Here is a 17,608-nt window from a genome sequence, read left to right as displayed (position 1 = left end):
CTTTTGTTTTTATTTAGGTTGGGGACCCTTCTTCTCAGACAATTACTGTTTCCTCGAATAACTCCTTAGAAGGATATTTCAAACCTCACTGTCTGTTTTACATTTCTGGTTAAATATAAACAGACTTCTTAAGAGAGACTGCTGATGTGAAAGCATTGGGTGAGATTTTTTGTGCAGTTAGGCCCAGCAACACCGGGGTAAATCAATTTTGAAATTCATGTGAAACATAAAACAACAGCACTTAATTATAGCTCAGCTAGAAGAGTGTTAGACTGAAGATCGAAAGGTCCCTGGTTCAAGCCTGGGCTTCAGCAAGGGGGGGGTCCTGATTGCTGCAACCCTGTCTAAAATGCTCTAGGTGACCCTGCTTGAGCAGGGGGGTTGGACTAGATGATCTCCAGAGGTCACTTCCAACCTTACCAATTCTATGATTCTATGATTTCTTCCTAAGTAGACTCTAACTTGGCAGAGTCCCAAAACCTACAATATGTGAAATTTTCTGAGCACTTGAGCTTTGCAACATTATCAATAGCCATCATCAGGTTCTTCCAACTGGATGGAAATTAGTATATCATTTGCAAGGTGCTGTTTTGACAATAGTGTTTCCGGTCAGAGACTAGATGTTGAATTTAACTATCTGGATTCCAAGAGCCTTTGCCAGAGGCTGATTTATCGGGCCAAAGCACAAAGTTTTTCTCATAACTCTGAACCAGGCGATTACAAAATTTAGGCCTCGATTTATTTCACCCAACATGAGCCTTCTGACTGAGGTGCCCCAGCAGGACACAAGTCTACCTGTCCTGCACAGGTGACAACACAGAGAGAGAAGCAGCTCTAGAAGAATTTGTACTTATTAGGTGAGTAAATTTTGTTCTGGAGAGGCCCCTCCCTTTACTGATTAGCGAAGGGTCCTAAGGCTACTACTACATTCATACCTTAGACTAAGGTAGTGCTCATGAAATAACAGCTCAGCTGCTCTTAGGAAGAAAGAAATGCAAGCACGAGAAATGCATGTGGAGGTAGGAATTATGATCTTAATTTGAGGAAAGACTGTACTATGTTCTGGCAAGAAGCAGCTTAGGTTTGGTTATTTTATTAGACATCATGCTATGCAAATGTGCAGGAAAGATACAGCTCCTATGCCATAGACATCCTAACAAGAAGTCCATAGATAAAAACAGATATAAAGCCACAAAGTCTGCATAGTGATGAAAAGCACAAAGCATGTTTATGTAATACTTGGAAATTGGGAAGGTAGGTATGATAAAGGAAAAGTTTATGGCTGAAGCGAGAAACAGATTGAAGAGTAGAGTAAACAACAGAGGAGAGGAGAGAAAGAAACACAATACACAGGCAGCTGAGAATCAGGATTTTTCAGCTTGGCTAGTAAAGATGTATTTCCCCACCCACATCTGGAATAATATGAATTTTGGACTCAGAGCTGCATTCTTTACTAGCCTAAGTCTCACTGTAGAGTGTCTTTCAATTAAGGAATGCAGCATCTAATGTCTCAGCTGTATGACTTCCGCATCTAGTTGGCAATATTCATTAGATTTAAAACTATATATATTTTTTAATTGCTGGCAATGTCTTTATTTTAAATAAAACATTTTGCCTCCTCAAATTTTTATTAAACCTCTACTGCAATCAGAAAATAAGAGAAAATAAACAAGTTGAAGTTTTCAGACCAAACTTACTTGACCTCTAGAGCTAAAAAGTCTAGCGGATTTATTAAAGTTCCTGAAAGGGAGACAGGCTTATATTTCAGTGTACAGTCTCTCATGTTGCAAATCTATGGAAGCTTCCTATCAAATTGAATAGCGTCTTCACTTTGTAGACTGCCATTCTCGGTGGTCTCCAGAACTTCTCCAACTTCTTGCTCAAATCCACGTTATACTTAGAGAAACAAAACAAGAAATAAGAGAAACAAGGTGGTGATTAAAAAATCATTCAAAATTTTTTTTTGTTTTATACTTGTGTTTGTGTGTGTATATAAATATATAATAAAAAGAATGCTCTCTACACACATCATAAAATATAAAGTAATAGTAGTTTTCTATAATATTATTTGCCATCTAGTCATTCTATATTTTGGAAACTGAAGTAATGGGTATCACATTGTGTGATGGAATTTGTATATCTGAGACACAGGTAAAGAGATCAATGGATTCCTTTAACCTGAAGTTGGAGCAGCAGAAAGGAGACTCATTCTGTTGGCTACAGAGGGACAGCATAACTCTCCTGCATGATGAGAACTTATTCTAGACAACTTCTGGTGGATTTTTTGTCCTGACAAGTGAAAGAATAATTAGATTAGGAGAGCATATCTTGCTCCTGCTGCCTCACGTATTTTAGAGGATATATTTAAAACCAGCCAACAAGATACAACTTGCGCAGCAAACAGGTAAAGAAAATGTTTCTCTTTTTCTTTCTTTCTTTTTTTTTCATGAAGCAATGGCAGCAGAAATCACAAGGATGTCCAGGTTTTCTGTTCATCCTGTCCTACCAATCAATAGCACTCTAATGGGTGCTACTAATCTTCCCTACATCCCCACCCCTTTTCCCCATCCTTGAAAGAAAATTGTGTGTGTAGTGGAATCACCTAGAAACAGTTTTTTAGGACACCTATGGGCTTACGATGTTTGAATGTTTGACAAGTCCTAAGTCAGTCTCCCTCCATTCTATTTGAGTAACATTCTAGTTGACCTAGTCTTAGCTCTCTCAACAGTGGATATCTCCTCTTCTTCTATTTGTCTTAAGGAGTATTTGGGTCATTGCCAAATATGACCCTGTTTCATTTCAGTCTGCTTAAATCAACCAAATATCAACAAATAACCCCCCTAAAATGATGTTTCATACACAGAGATTTTTGCCAGTTGGAGATCTTCTTCCTGCTGCTTTTGTTACTGCAGAAGCCCTGCAGGCCTCGGAAAGATTTCTTTTAGCTCTTTGGAGCTATGCTGAAAGAAAGCTGAGAAGATGTGAAGATGAGTCCAGCACCTTTATTTTTAAATTAAGAAAGAGTCTGACTGAAGTTGTCATGCAACTTTGAGTAACAGAATGATGCCATGAAGTACAGCTTTCAGAAATCAACTGCAGCAGGGTGATCTGAATGAAGGAGTTCAAGCTAGGGATTACACTCTAATAGTAATGCCTAGCTCAGATCCAAATTAGTAAAAAATGTCATGGACTGTGTGAAATACTACAGGAAGTAAAAGGTGTTCCAGTTCTGCAACTGTATGCTGACTTTGCATTCTTCCTGTGTTTTGCATCTTGTGCAGGCACTTGGGATAGTCCCCCATTGACACTGCTTTCTCAGTTAGCTCATAGATAGCCAATTTTAGTTAGCTCAGTCATGCTAGCCTGCCATGTATTTTCCATGTATCTACCACTGCCTGTCTGCTAGCATCTGGGACAAGTCTCTTCTAGCTTAGGTCTCCATCCTTCAGTAACTTAGCTTAAAGCCTTCTTATGAGGCTGTTCTTACTGCCTGTTGGCAGAGACGCCTATGTCCCACTTTGTCAAGTGAATGCTCACTCTGCCCAGCTGTCATCATTCCTCTAAGAGTCCTATCATCATCCTAGAAGGCAAAGCTGTGCTGGCAACACAGCTGCACAGTCTGCTCCTGCCCAAGCCTTTCCCCATGACTGGCAGAATCAAGGAGAAACACTTGGCCCCTGTTAAACCCCAGGGCTCCTAATCCACTCTAGATGTCCCATAAGCAAGTGACAAAATATAACAATCTGATTCAAAGTATAATAGATTCCCAGCTCTCACCATGCTGGTAAAAGCACACTCTGGGACCAGTATCTGCTGTCCTTAGGAATGGAACGTGTGTGATACGACCGTAGCTCCTGTGAACAAGCAGCATTTTCTCACCAACTGCTTTCACTGCCCATAGACTGCAGGGGACCTGTGGAGTCATAACTCCATATCCTGTCAAATAAAGCCCTTTGATGGGAGACATGACATCACTCGGAAAAGAAGGAATTAGCTAAGCCGAGCAACAGAGAATAATAAACAGAAAGATCATATGGTAGTGTCCATTTCTGCTTCTATACAGATACTCAATAAAGGAGGGATGCTGGAAGAAGAACTGAGAAGTCAGGTAAACTATAGTTCAATAAATGTGGGAAGATACTTTTGTGTTGAGATAGGTGGGAGCAACAGGAGAAGGAGAGGGATGTGTATTTGTGGGAAGGCACTTGGAAGTGTCTGAAATAATGCCTTGACATCAAGGGCATTTGAGCGTGCATGCTGTCATGCAAACGGTAGCAAGTTAGGAATTGCTGCTTTGAATAATCCATTTTTCAGCTGATTCCCCATTCTGTTCTCCCCTCCTACAATGTAATGACCTGCCTATGATCAACATATCATGAAAATATTCACACATGTTAATATTTTCCACATTAATCTTCATATTCCTGTTAGATGCCAGTCGAAGTAGTTTCTGTTCATTAACCACAAGTGATAGCATCTTCATCCTCTTCTTCCATTCATACCAATTATTGCAGAAACCCTATCATATTTGCTTTTTAATCTGCACACTGAATTACTTTGTCAGGCACACCTCTACCTTTCATTTTCCAGTATCTGTAGTTCTGCAGCTTATACTTCTCATTGTTCTATAGTAAATTTATATTATCAGATCATGATCAATTCTTAATCATTTGTCAGAAAACAAGTTGTTGTGTCAGCAATGATAGTAACAAAGCCATGTTTTGTATCAATTATGTCCTTCCTTCTTATCACAATGACCCAAGCTTCCCCTATACTCTCCATGCCCATCCATTAAAACGCCTTCAACTCTCTCCTACATCCCACAAAATATCCCAATGTTCTCTTCCAATATTTAGGTCTTCCTGTGATACAGCTAGTTCCTGCCCCTTTATTTCCTAACCTCCCGCAAGTGGTTTGTGTCTTAGATACCCTTAGCTCCCCTACATTTCTTATTTGGCTGACAGATAACATTTTGTGACTGCATACCTGTGACCTAAAAAGCTAACCAATACTCATGGCCAGCCACCATTGAAACACAGACAGGCAGCACTGTTTCTTTCTTCTCCCTATAAGTCTCTCTCTCCTTCCTAACCACTTATTTTCAGGAAAGGTGTGGGAATATTCTTCTCTGAATGCTTTTACTCTCTGCCAAATTTGATTGAAATTAGCTGGTGGATTAAGAAACAATAAATTGGGTGTGATGCTTACAGGCATGGGCAGCGAGGTTGTACTAAGCATATACATTAGTAGGGCTGGCTGTGCTTCCTCTTTCTGTTAGTGTCACTCAGCTTTTATTAAGTGGGAGTTCTGATCTTTTTCTCCTCAAAAGGACAACTGTCCCACTGAGAGCTTAAGCAGAAATTCTTCTTAATAAAGGCAAGGCCACAGTAAAACTGATGAAATGCTGGCATTAGTCCAAACTTAAGCAGTAATGAAAACCCCTGTGTGGTTTGCTTCAACTGGGCACCTGATCAGTGACCATAATGTAACTTGTGCTTATTTAGGCAGGCAGAAAAAAATCAGTGCTTATTATCTTTTTAGCTTTTTAAGCTTTCTAATCTTCGGACGAGAATTTTTCCTCTCAGCCACTTCTATGACTTGTAGGGATAATTCATGGTAACAATTATCAGCTCCAGCTAATGTGCTTTTAATTTCTCACTTCCCCTCATCTTGTAAATGGCTTATTCAGGCATCTTATGAACTAAAACAATACATCAACAATTTAGTGCTATGTTAGTGGTTAGATACAATTTTAATTCTGCTAAAAATGCATTGTATTTTCCTTGACTGTTATAAAGAACATTAAATGCTAACTTACCTAAATGTTGCATTGTGCTTCCTTGTCAACTATACAAACAGAAATGTTCTCTCTAGAGTTTGTTTGCTGAAGATTTCAGCAAAATACTTTATGATTTGACTGGGAGCAGTTTTAGATCCAAGACCATTTTCTAAATTTGTATTTCTACAAAGATATTATTTTATCTATAACTTAAGGGAATAAAAATTTTATGAACATATTTTACTTACCTATGCTAAGAAGCTAGGAAGAGGTCACCACTTAAGCATTTAGTTTCCTAAGGATAGCTGATATTCAAATGAAATATATAGTATGGAAAATTGCCATCAGCCTTATCCTAAGTAAAGCTTCTCTCAGATTCCTCGTAACTTTAATTTCTGTATCACAACTAGTTTTCAGGCTCCATGGGGCTGTGAAGACCAAATTAAAGCATTGTGTGAAAGGCAGTGAAGGCACATACAGCAACAAATAGGTTGAAATAGTGGTAAGCTACCTCCAGACTGTATCTTCCAGAAAGGGAATGCAGCACAGACAAGCCAAATACAGAAACTCACACATAAACGCCTGTAGCATGCAGCTTGTGTATGCATGCAGCTTCCTCCCTACTATAGGCTTCCCCCCCCCCCATCTCTACTCCCTTTAAAAGTGAAAGTAAGGATTTGTATATACATATAAACAATCAGCTCCTTCACGTCTGGTCTATATGCAGAGACTGATCTGCAAAAACACAAGGCAGCATTTGGCTTGGCTTCTTCCACAGAACATAGTAACAGAATTTGGCTTCCAAGAAGCACAGAGTCTTTATTTAAGCAGGAAAATAGTGTCTTGCATTCCTTTGCCTCGGAGAAACAGCCTCTCATGTACACCCCAGAGGCTCATTCCCAATAGGAGATTGTACGGTCACAGTAGAAGCATTATTGCCAATGGTAAGCGTGGCCCAGAGTTACGTTAGGAGACAGGACAACTGCATAAAGGAAGGATGGATGTTTAAAGCCGGACTGTCTGCTCCCCGGACCACAGCTAAAAGGGTGTAAATTATTGCACTGGTTTTCTGTAAAGTCCTTCAAGTAGTCCTGAAGCACAAAGTTATTTTGAGGTGGAATCACCTCAAAACACTCAGATTAGTTATGGGCATTCTGTTTAGCTGAATGTTCGGGCAGTGACGTTTTGTTTTAAATTTCTACATGGAAAAATATGTATTTCCGGTATCAGTGCATAATATCTAGATGCCCTCACTGTGTATATTTTCTTAGCTCAGCTTAAAAAAAATAGTAAAAAAGAATAAAAGGGAGGTTAGGGCCGAGTTAACAACCAGAGACAGCTGAGCCGTCCCCGGGCCGCGGAGCGACCCGCCGGGCGGCCCGGCCCGGCCGCAGCCCGCGCGCTCCGAGGCGCGCTCAGCCCGGGGCTCCTCGGCCCAATCCGGCTCGGCCCGGCTCAGCGCGGGGCCGCCTTCCCGCCGTGCCCCGCGCGGCCGCCGCGCGCGCGGCATGCCGGGGCTTGTGGTCTCCGCGGGGCGGCCGGCTCCCGCTTCCCTCGCCGCGCTCCCGTTGCCCGCGACTTTTGGCCTTGGTCCCGTCCCGTCGCTCCCCGGCGGGCAGCGCCTGCTTGCCGTGACCGGGGCATGCAGCGGCTGCTGCGGCGGCTGCTCCCGGCGCTGTGCCCCGCGCGGGCGGCGGCTCCCCGCGCCCTCTCCGCCCCGCCACCTCGGCCTGCGCGCCCGCGTCCCATGGCGCTGCGGGCGGCGGCGGCAGGAGCGGGCGGCGGCGGGGACCCTCCGCGCCCGGCCGGCGAGTCCCCGGAGCACGGTGAGGAGGCGGCGGGGCGCGGGGGAGGCGGGCGGGCGCCGGCCGCGCCCGCGAGGCCCAGGCCCCGGCCCGGCCCGGCCCGGCCCGCCGGGAGGCCCGGCCCCCCGAGGTGGGGGCGGGGGCTCTGCCGGGAGCTCGGCGCGCCGAGGGGTGCCGCCGGGGCTGCGCGGCCTGGCGGCGCGCCCGGGCCCTGGCGGAGCTGCCCTCGCGGCGCGGAAGGCCCTGGCTGGCTGGGGCCTGCGGCGGTTTCGGCCTGTGTTACTGGGCCGTAGCCCTCAAACGGGCGAGTTCAGCACAACTTTAAAACCCACCGCAAGGGAAGCACGGTGTAGCGGAGCGCACGCACAGATTGGTGCCTGTATGTGGAGATACACCTGTTCACGGGCGCACACTCATGCGTGGTTATACACACCTAACACTGAATGCCAGCAAAAGGTAGATTTTGCAGCAGGGGCCAGGGAAATCATGGGGAAAATGACTCAAGTCCGGTCAGAGGCTGAAAAGGGCTTCTGCTTTCATCTGTGCGTGTTACTATCTATTTCTTGCCATGAGTTTAACTATGGAATCTGGCTGAGTACTAAACTAACCTTTTTTTTTAAAGGAAGTTTATTTTTTTTTAAGCTGGGTCATGTGATTGCTATTGCCAGCAGCAGGGATTCAAGACCATGTGTTTCTGCAGCAGCTTTCTGTTAAAATGTCTCCAAAAGATTCACTTGTTAAACATAAGGGAATAGTGTCTGGAGATGTAATCTCACTCTAATGTATACATGTCAAATAATAGAAGAGTATTTTATCTGAAAGTATGGAGAAAAAAAGACAGAAGAAATACAGTCTCATATGTTTTAAAAAGCAAAACAGCTGTTTCTATTCCTTAATTTTCTGTTTTCTCATTTGTGATCTATACATATCTTGATTCTGCTGGAACAGATGACTCAAATATTCAAGAAAGCAGGTACCATTTAAACTAATACAGATAGAGCAATACTGTTCACAGGTGAAATTTAGGTTAATGTAATCAGTCGTACAATTAGAAATAAGTTTCTTAAGACAGCTTTGATGCTCAAGGAGTTCCTGTGGATGCTTGTGTCTCAGATATGTTACTTACGTCTCAGATTATCATCATTATGTAAAGACTTGAAAAATCTTCAGTCTTTAGTTTGTTCTAATGATTAAAGTACAATTTTTTGAATTCTGTTGCTGATTTCTGTAATAAATAATTCATTTCAGAAAAGGTGAGGGATGAAGTTATTTGCTTGGGACTGTAGGATTCAGAAGTAGTGCCTGTTAAATTGAGATACTTTATTTGGGAAGGGACATTGTTAAGTACTAGCTGTGCCTTTACTACCTTTACTATGCCAATCTATTATTGTGAGCAGACAGAATTTTTCAAGTGACACAAGTATATTGCCTTTTTAGGAGGCAGGGCAAAGGGAGGACATAATTGCAATATACACACCTCAAATTTATGCGAGTCCTTGTTCTGCAACTGATGCTACCTTGACAAATCTTTTGTTGATTTATGTCTTCAGAGGTATTGTTTACATGGTCGTGGCCTAAGAAATCAAAGCTGTAGGTTATCTTCTCATAGCCTGACAGGAGATTCAGGCTTCTACCAAGTTTCAGTTTTTAAATGGTTCTCTGTAGACCTGGAGTAGATGAAAATATGTTCAAAGCCAAACTACACTTATGGCTGGTGTACTTTGACAGTGGCTTTCCATGCTGACATGTGGCTGTTGTTATTTACATGTTGGTAACATGATGGCTACATTTGGCATCTGATCTAGATTTTACAAGTGCGAGGAATTACAAGAGGATGAAGTAAGGCTGCAGGAAGATGTCTTATAAAATCACCACAACCGTGCTCTGTTTACACAAAAGAATTGATATGTTTATGCTCTTGTAAGAGAAAATCCAGATCAAAAATTTCTGTACAATCTGTTTTAACATACTGGCAGACTGTATGGGATCTTTGTCAAGGAAACTGGATCCTTTAATGAGAAAAATATGATAATGTCCACAAAAATTGCAGATTTTTGTGAATAAATCCGCATCTCACACTGTGTCCTTCAAGGAATTCCCTTTATTTAAAGTACTGAAATGACAAAATCAGTATGTAAAATGCAAGTAGCATGTAGATCTGCAAAATAAACAGTGCTGGTCTAAGGACTTGCTGTTGCCAAAAAAGAATGGTTCCGCTTGCCCTTTCTTCTTACAGTTGCACATCCCTTTCCCCCCATTTCTTGTTCATACGACTTCCTTAGTGAGCTTATTGAGCTTTCTAAGCCATTAGAGTACTAACCTAGAGCATGTGGCTGGCGGTTAGGGAAAGGGAGCGAGACTGCTTCCTTTAGCATCGGTGTACTATTAGACTGACTCAACCCATCGTGTTGAACTTCACTCTCTGTGTTGATTTTTGCTTTCAGCTGGCTATGATTTTGCTTTTCTGAATATTTTTGGTAACTTTCTGCCTGAGACTGACTTTCTTGTTAGTCTGTTTCATGGATTTTGTTGTGTCCTTCGAATTATGATCTCTTTTAAGGAAAGTGTGTTATTTTCTGTATGCTTGTGGATCAGTGACAGCAAAGGGATTGTAGTCCGTTTTGTGTGAGCTGTATTTTAATCTAGATGTTAAGCAATAAATACATTGCTACTTTAACAAACCTTGTTGTGCATGGTTTTTTAGTGTCTACAGGGGGAACTAGCAACTGATTTAAACACTTTTTCCTCTTTATTAGCCTCTGGCTTAACTTTAGGAGACTACAACCACAGAGTGACAGAGTGATTTATGCCTCCCTACTTTAGGCTGAAATGAATTAGCCCTTCATTCCATTTTTTCTATTAATTATCTTCCCTAGCACAAAATGATACAGGCAAGAAACACTCTCCAGGGTGATAATAACCCAGATGGGCTCTGCACCATTGATTTTATACATGTAATGTAGTTTTGCATGCCACAAGATCATCATATGCACTTTTGTGGCCAGATTTTCCTCTGGGGCCAGATTTGGAATATCTGTGCTGGTTACAGGAGGAGCTTTGAAAGTATGTTGTCTGTAGCAATGAGTTGTCCTGTGATAAACTGAATTCTGAGCTAAGGTTTCTTCCACTACAGTAATTCCATTGTGGAGTTGTCCCAAAGGAATATTGCTGCATGTCTGATTATGTGCAGAGTTTTTGTTGAAGGATGCTAGAGGAGACTGTAATTTTTTATTTTTTAAGGTATAAATGCACAAGTATTAGAGTTTAGTGATGCAGAAACATGAAACAGATATGGGAAAATGACTCATGCGTAGTTAGTACCCTTGTATAATTTGTTAATTAACCCATTCTTTCATTGTGGTACTACTATGATATAATTCTGTAGTATATCTATAAATCCTTATATATGCAAAATGAATTGTGAGTTACATTGGTTCCTTTTTTAAGTTAAATGCTAAAATTTAAGTCTATAAAACCAGAGGTTCAGGTCATTGTTGTCTGTAACACACTATGCTGTGTGCATCTCCCAGAACAGGAATAGGGTAATGCTCTCATTCCTGAATGATACAGTCAGCTGAGAACTCACTGTCTTATGTGTAAAGAGAGGATTCCCTTTCTGTTCCTTTTTGCCTCATTTTCTATGTGTTTATGTTGAAAGTAATTTGTCAATGTTTATCTACATTGAATTTTATTTGTCATTACTATTATCTATAATGAACTTTAGGTGATAGCTAAAGACTTTTCTGATACTGTGTCAGTTTTTTGCACATTTTTGCCTTTACTTAGGACTGGAAAAGAAGATTTGTTATCAAAAGTGGAAGGCTGAAATCCTTTTCTTTTTACTTTATACAATGTTGAAGCATTTTTGCTGATGTATTGACGTAGGAAGAACAGTAACATTCTTAACGGGGCTATATGTCAGTGTTTATTTGTTAATAAACAGAGAAACATATACTTTGTACTTTGCTTGTGTGTAATGTCTCTTAGTTGTTTATATTGAAATCTAAGACCCGGTGCGTTATTTTAAATATATTACAGATGAGCTGGAAAATGTATTGGAAAAGAAAATACTGGAAGAGAATGAAAGAAGCACACAACAGAGAAAAGAACGATGCGCTTCTCCAGATTCTGTAGACTCTCTGATGGTAGAAATGCCATTTGTCAACATAGATATTGAAGATGAATTTGCTAGTAAGTATGTTTAAATAAAAGTACTGTAAAAGCATAGATGTATCGCACATTCGATTCCTGATCCTGTCTGCTGGCAAGTACAGGTAGGCTGTTCGTCTGGAATGGAGTCTCACTGAGAAATGAATGAAGTCCAGAGTCTCTGTTACTAGTACTCAGTCCTGCAAATAGTTGAACTTACTAAAATTTACCATTCTGTGGTCCATCATAGACTGAGTCATGGGATTGAGGCATCTTATGTGCCTGTTTATCTTACTATATGTAAGCTTCTGAAATGTAATGATGAGTTTTTTTAAGCTGTTCTCCAACATATGTGTTCTCAACACATGGCTAGAAATACACATGTAATTGGACAGTGGGTGCCTGCAGTCTCATCAGCTGGTGGGGATGTGTAAGGCTGAGTAATGGGAAAGGATCTACAAAGTTTTGCAGAAATAGTCTGGAAGAAAATTATGGAACACTGAAAGAACTGGGCACATGCAGTTTTCTTTCCCCAAGTTGGAAGGGGTCTTTGGAAAAGGAGCAGGTAGAAAGTAGGTTTGGGTTGGATGAAATTTCTTCTGGGATAGATTTGGTCCACAAACTGCAGCTTGAGATTGACTAGTCCCTAGTCTAATATAACGTTTTCCTTTTAATAATCCTGTATATTGTTTTGCATTGTATTTCAAAATGCAATGTGCATGGGATTTTGTAGCTTTGTATTGGCACATTTGCTGTAAAGTCATGTTCATGTTCAAGCACAGACAGTATCAGACCTATTCCATTACTGTGTGAGTTGGTTATGTACCATGAGTTGTCTGGAAACCATATGTCTATGTTAGAGGCTAATAAGCCCTGTTTAGAGGTATAGGCTGTTCAAGTACAGTACTTCACTTGCATGGCATTGTTAACTTCAAGTTGAAGTGGGAACCCAGTCAGACAGTTCAGAGCACAGGCACATCAGATGCCTGAGAAGACATTCTCCAGTCAGCAGACTGAAGTCCAGCTCCTTCTGGCATGATTTTAAGTATATCTTTATTTTGATTTGTCTGCATGCTGACAGTTGTTTATTTTTTTTTCTCTTCAGTATGTTCAACCTCTGAAGTAAATATAAAAAAGAAAAGAAAGAGGACTACGGGAAGGGAAAATGAAGAATGCAGTGAGAGAAAGAAGAAAAAGAAAAAACAGTATCAGCCAAATTATTTCATTTCTATCCCAATTACTAATCCAGAGGTAATATTCTTGTATTATACTAAGTTACTGTAGCCAAAATTATTTCAACATGTGTTTGTACAAAACAGTGTCTGATCTTGAGCAAAATAAATTGTTTTCAAGTATTTTTCAAAGCACAGTCTATTCAAATAGTGACTTTTTATTTACCTACCTTTTTGTGAATAAAAGGGTTTATCTGGAAAAAATAAGAAAAAAACATTTCTCTGTCTATTCAGTTTGTCAGTTTTATGGATTTTACATCATTTTGATAGAAATTGGTTTAAATTTCCCCCTATACTCTGTTTTCAGTGTTGGTTATTTTGCATTTCATTTTATTTAAACAGGAAAATCCTTAGCAATATATTTTTAGCATTCCTTAGAGACAGGAATTTATCTTGTGTAACAACACATTCAAAGGTCTTGAAGTTTCCTCACTCATTATGTTGCTTAAAACTAAGGTTTTCACTTGATTGCATAGATCCAAGCAAATAAATCATCTCAGTCCAAGCTTTTTATTCATTATAAATTCATATTTTCAGTTTTCTTGTTTTTTGTTTTAGTGAAGGAGAAGATATGTTTTAGAGATCTATTATTTATCTTAGTAAAGTTTTAATTCTGGTAGCAATGCCCATTTTAGTCCTGATCCTGCTATTTGTTTTGCAGAAAGACTTTGCAGCACTGTCGGGGGGGGGGGGGGGGGGGGGGGGGGGGAGCATTGTACTTTTATACTTTTATCCCTGAGTCATTTCTTCTATCTGTGAAATAGTTGCCCTGCACAAGAACTAGGCGCACCTATCTCAGGAGTTGTTAAATAATCTTTTTACTACACAGGCAACATCTCAGAAGACAAATTCACTTCTTCATCCCCTTTTCATTTTTGTATATAAGAATAAAATGTATTTAGTTAAGATTTAAATTTGAATCTATTGATTTTTAAATAGGCAGTTAGTAGTTTAAAAACTTTCCAGTGAAATACATCATCTTGCGTCAAATATGAAAGAGCTGTTGTTTTAATCAGATGCCTTTCAAATGGATTGAAAAAGGGTAGTGCATTCTTTAAGAAAATCATTTTTCTTGTAGTTAGTATATGTTGTTTCATTTAACCTAATAGTAGATGAGGATGACTGCTTATATGCTGTGGGGCCTGACTGATACAGTTGTTGTGATAACTTCTGTGTCTTCAGCAAGGAAGGTAGATATATTATATTTAAGTGTTAAACCACCAGTTTATCACCATTTCCTAATTCAGATTTGTTTTTTTTTTATTATCAGCAGATGCCTCACAGATGATTTTTAACTTAACATACATCTACAGTACACATTTTATGAGCAAGTCAAAGCTTGAGAGAGTCTGAAATGAAAATGAAAGCAAACTAGGTCTGAAAATTACAGTGTAGTCTTTGATTCTTTGAAAAATGTTACATGAAAAAGAGATTATAGAGACTAATCTTACAATATTCCGGGAGAACCTGACCAAAATATCTTGGGAGACCTTTTACGCCATCTTACTCTGAAATAACTCTTCTTCCAGTTATCTCTCATGATTTAACAATTGGAAGAATAGTGCCAGGGGTATATATTCTGATAATTGACAGTTGCTGCTTACAATTGTTACTATTTCAAATTGTTGGCTGAGTGGAAAATTCTTAACTATGCATGCTTTTTTATATGTCATGTTTTTAGTAATTACAATTTCCTATCATTTGCAGAGGTAAAGGATGAAGAATTTTAGATCTCAGAGCATTTGAGAATTCTAAGACTGCACTATAACATTTTGTTTATACTTGCCTTGGATGTAGAGTTGTTCTGAAAGTAGAAAGTACACATTGGAATGCATATAGGCAACATTAGCTAAACTTTAGACTTAAACACCTGGTGTCTTGATAGCCAGAGGGGAGCTGATAATTGCTAGTGGTGCTTCAGTTAGTAATGAAAGACTTTTTTGGTGAGGGTCTTACTTTATTCTAGTGAGGTGTTGTAGGCACTTGTAGTCTTTCTTCATATTATAGATAGTATCTTTTAAGTTTTACAAAGAGAAACATTTTGTAGTAAGGGGTATTTCTGGCAATATTTAATGAACAGTCCTTCTTGCAAATTTATTTTTCTTTCATTTTAATTGTGTTTTGAATCTCCAGGTGGTCCATTAATTTTGAATTTATGTTGAACTTTGTATTATTAGCTTTGTAAAAGTAGTTAAATGAATGATTATAAATTTATCTTTTTTTAAGTTATATCTTATCTGATGTGTTATCAGTTGGTAGATTTACTCTTTTAGTATCCTTTAGTCTTGAGCATAATTAGGTATAATTAGTCTGTTAAATATGTAAAGCTTACAGCCTTTGTATTCACGTCCTAGTAATGTTCTTGCAAGAAGCAAAACTAAGCTGTATTATTATTCTTCAGAGTAATTTATTGTAAGCAGTGGGTGAGATGACCTTGAAATCAGTATTAGGATCCTTATTTGGGGGCAATTTAAAAAATAATCTGAGAAGGGAATAGTTGGGTATGATCTGCTCTTCGATATTTCTTTTACTTAACTTATGAAATATCAAATTAAATGAAATAGCATGATAGTAGATGAATTTAACGTAAAGCTTTGAAAGGTACTGTAAATAGCTGCTTGTATAGTGCTTCAGAAGTATTTATACAATGGGTCATAACTAGTTATTATGGAGATGTAGGAAGAGTCTTGGTTTGTGTAATTAAAATTCATTGCACTGAGCAGTTAATTTCACCTTATATTTATTGAAGAGAACAGAAGGAATGAAAAGTTAGATTCTGTGCAGTGATGGCATACTGATGGCTATGCTACAGCTGTTGCAATATTTTTTGATCACATAACTTTTGGAAGAACACACTAAAAATAAATTCCCAAAGCTCACAAAAATACAATTGAGAGCTTTTTTTTTTTCCCCCAAAAATAGTGTAGATTATTTAGAATTTTGTGATATTTCTGAGAGAGAGAGAGGAAAAAAACCATTTTCTATATTCTTTCTGTTTTGCCTTTATCAGTGAAAGGGCAGCTCGTTTTATACTTTTCTGGTGTGTTTAGCTGGAACTGCTGTCCAGCAGTTCCAAAGATATGTTACTCATTAAGTTTTTAGCTTGATTTCTTAATGGAGCTTGCACAATTGTGAATTTGCCTGTCTGTTTACCTTGTTATGACTCCGTTTATGGGTTTTGAACCTGTTGCCCAAATTTGGGTAACAAGATTGACATCTTTGAAGGATTAATTACCTACAATTTTTGTGTAGTTGGTGGTTGTATAAAAGAGGTAGCCTTGAAGGAACGTGCTTGCTGAGTTAAAGACTTGTGGTGTGAGTATAACAATTAGCTCTTCTTTTAGACCTGCCAGATGAGCAACGAATATATATGCATGTTTGTTAGCCAGTCAACCCCATATAGCTGAGAGTTAGTCATAACATACGCTGCTCCTTGTCCGAGCCATAACTGAAGTATGTGACAAGATCTGGGTGTAGTGCAGGAGTTCAGGACATGAGCGGGAGGGAACTTAGAGGCACCATGGAAAGGAGACTATCTGGCTGAGGAGTTGTAAGGCATTGGCTGGAAAGCTGAGTGCTGAGTAGCAGTGATCTTTTTTTAGAGCTAGGGTGATCTTCATGGCATGGTAGCACAGTTCCAAACTGTTAGCACCTGTCTTGCGTGTTCTGAAGGGCTTCTACCTTTACATCTACATTTTTCCTTTCTCAGCTTTCTGATTGTGCACCTGCACATTAAATTTAGAAACAATAGTTGAAAATGCAGTAAGATTCTAAATGAAGACATAAACTATTTATTTTGAAATTTAAGGTTTTTTTTCTGTACTGGAAAACTGCATTTTCTTTTTCTGAGTAATCTTTGTAGTCACTATGTTGTAATTATTAGGGATTACGTTTACTGATGATATGTCTTGTTTAAATGTGGGTTGCAGTCTTCCTGCATCTAAGAATACAGTAAGTGTCATTTATCTAGGATAAATTCTGACTTGTAAAAGAAGATGATTTTTGCAGCATGATTTATGATCAAAGTGTCGGTGCAGTTTTTTTCAGTGTCTTACATCACGTGAGACACTTCTGGTTTTGCCTATATGGCAAAACTTGTCTTAAAAGGCTGGGTCCCAACAGTACTGACCATTTACTTTATATTGTGCTTTTTTTTTTTTTAATTATATGTTTATTGTGATTAACAGAATTGCTGAAATATATTGAAATATAACTTTTTTTGATCTGAAAGTGACCTGTGCTTGTGTTATGAAAGCCAATATGTACAGTATATTTATATAGCATTCTCTGATCAGTTTTGGTGAAAGATCAAATTTTAAATTCTCTAAATGGTTCTTTTATATGCACCTGAACTGATTTGTCTGTAATATCTTTGCTTACCATGGTTTAAGAAATCAGACATTTTGTCAGAGTCAAGGTTTTTAGGTTTGATTTTAATTTTTTTTTGACTCAAGCTTTGCTGCAGGTTCTTCTAAATAACTGCAGTTGGATTATTGTAATTGCAAGCACAGTAAACATTTTCAGATACACTTCATAAAACATGTAACCATAGGAGTAATTTCTGACGAATAAAATGTAAATCAAGTGTTTTTAAAGAAGACAACTGATTGTATTGTAACTACGTAAATGTTGTACAGAAATTC

At 39.0% G+C, this 17,608-nt stretch overlaps 1 protein-coding gene across 6 annotated transcripts in view; it reads left to right on the top strand.

The window, feature by feature from the left end:
- Nucleotides 1-7,383: 7,383 nt before the first annotated feature.
- The window catches only part of AKAP7 (A-kinase anchoring protein 7), an 89,820-nt gene continuing 79,595 nt past the window's right edge, over nucleotides 7,384-17,608 (top strand). For 2 of the 6 annotated variants that reach the window (XR_009957940.1, XM_062572541.1), the window contains exons 1-3: nucleotides 7,384-7,605; nucleotides 11,623-11,775; nucleotides 12,839-12,984. Coding sequence is in view for 4 of the 6 variants with exons in the window: in XM_062572541.1 (XP_062428525.1) it covers nucleotides 7,422-7,605; nucleotides 11,623-11,775; nucleotides 12,839-12,984 (483 nt within the window). In the remaining 2 variants the exon portion in view is untranslated. Of the gene's footprint in view, nucleotides 7,606-7,868; nucleotides 8,041-11,622; nucleotides 11,776-12,838; nucleotides 12,985-17,608 lie in introns of those variants that run through there. The other 4 variants (XR_009957941.1, XM_062572544.1, XM_062572542.1 and 1 more) reach the window with 3 other exon arrangements.

Source organism: Rhea pennata, chromosome 3, assembly GCF_028389875.1.
Source record: "Rhea pennata isolate bPtePen1 chromosome 3, bPtePen1.pri, whole genome shotgun sequence".
NCBI classification, from domain to species: Eukaryota; Metazoa; Chordata; class Aves; order Rheiformes; family Rheidae; genus Rhea; species Rhea pennata.
This window is presented reverse-complemented; position numbering and strand designations above follow the sequence as displayed.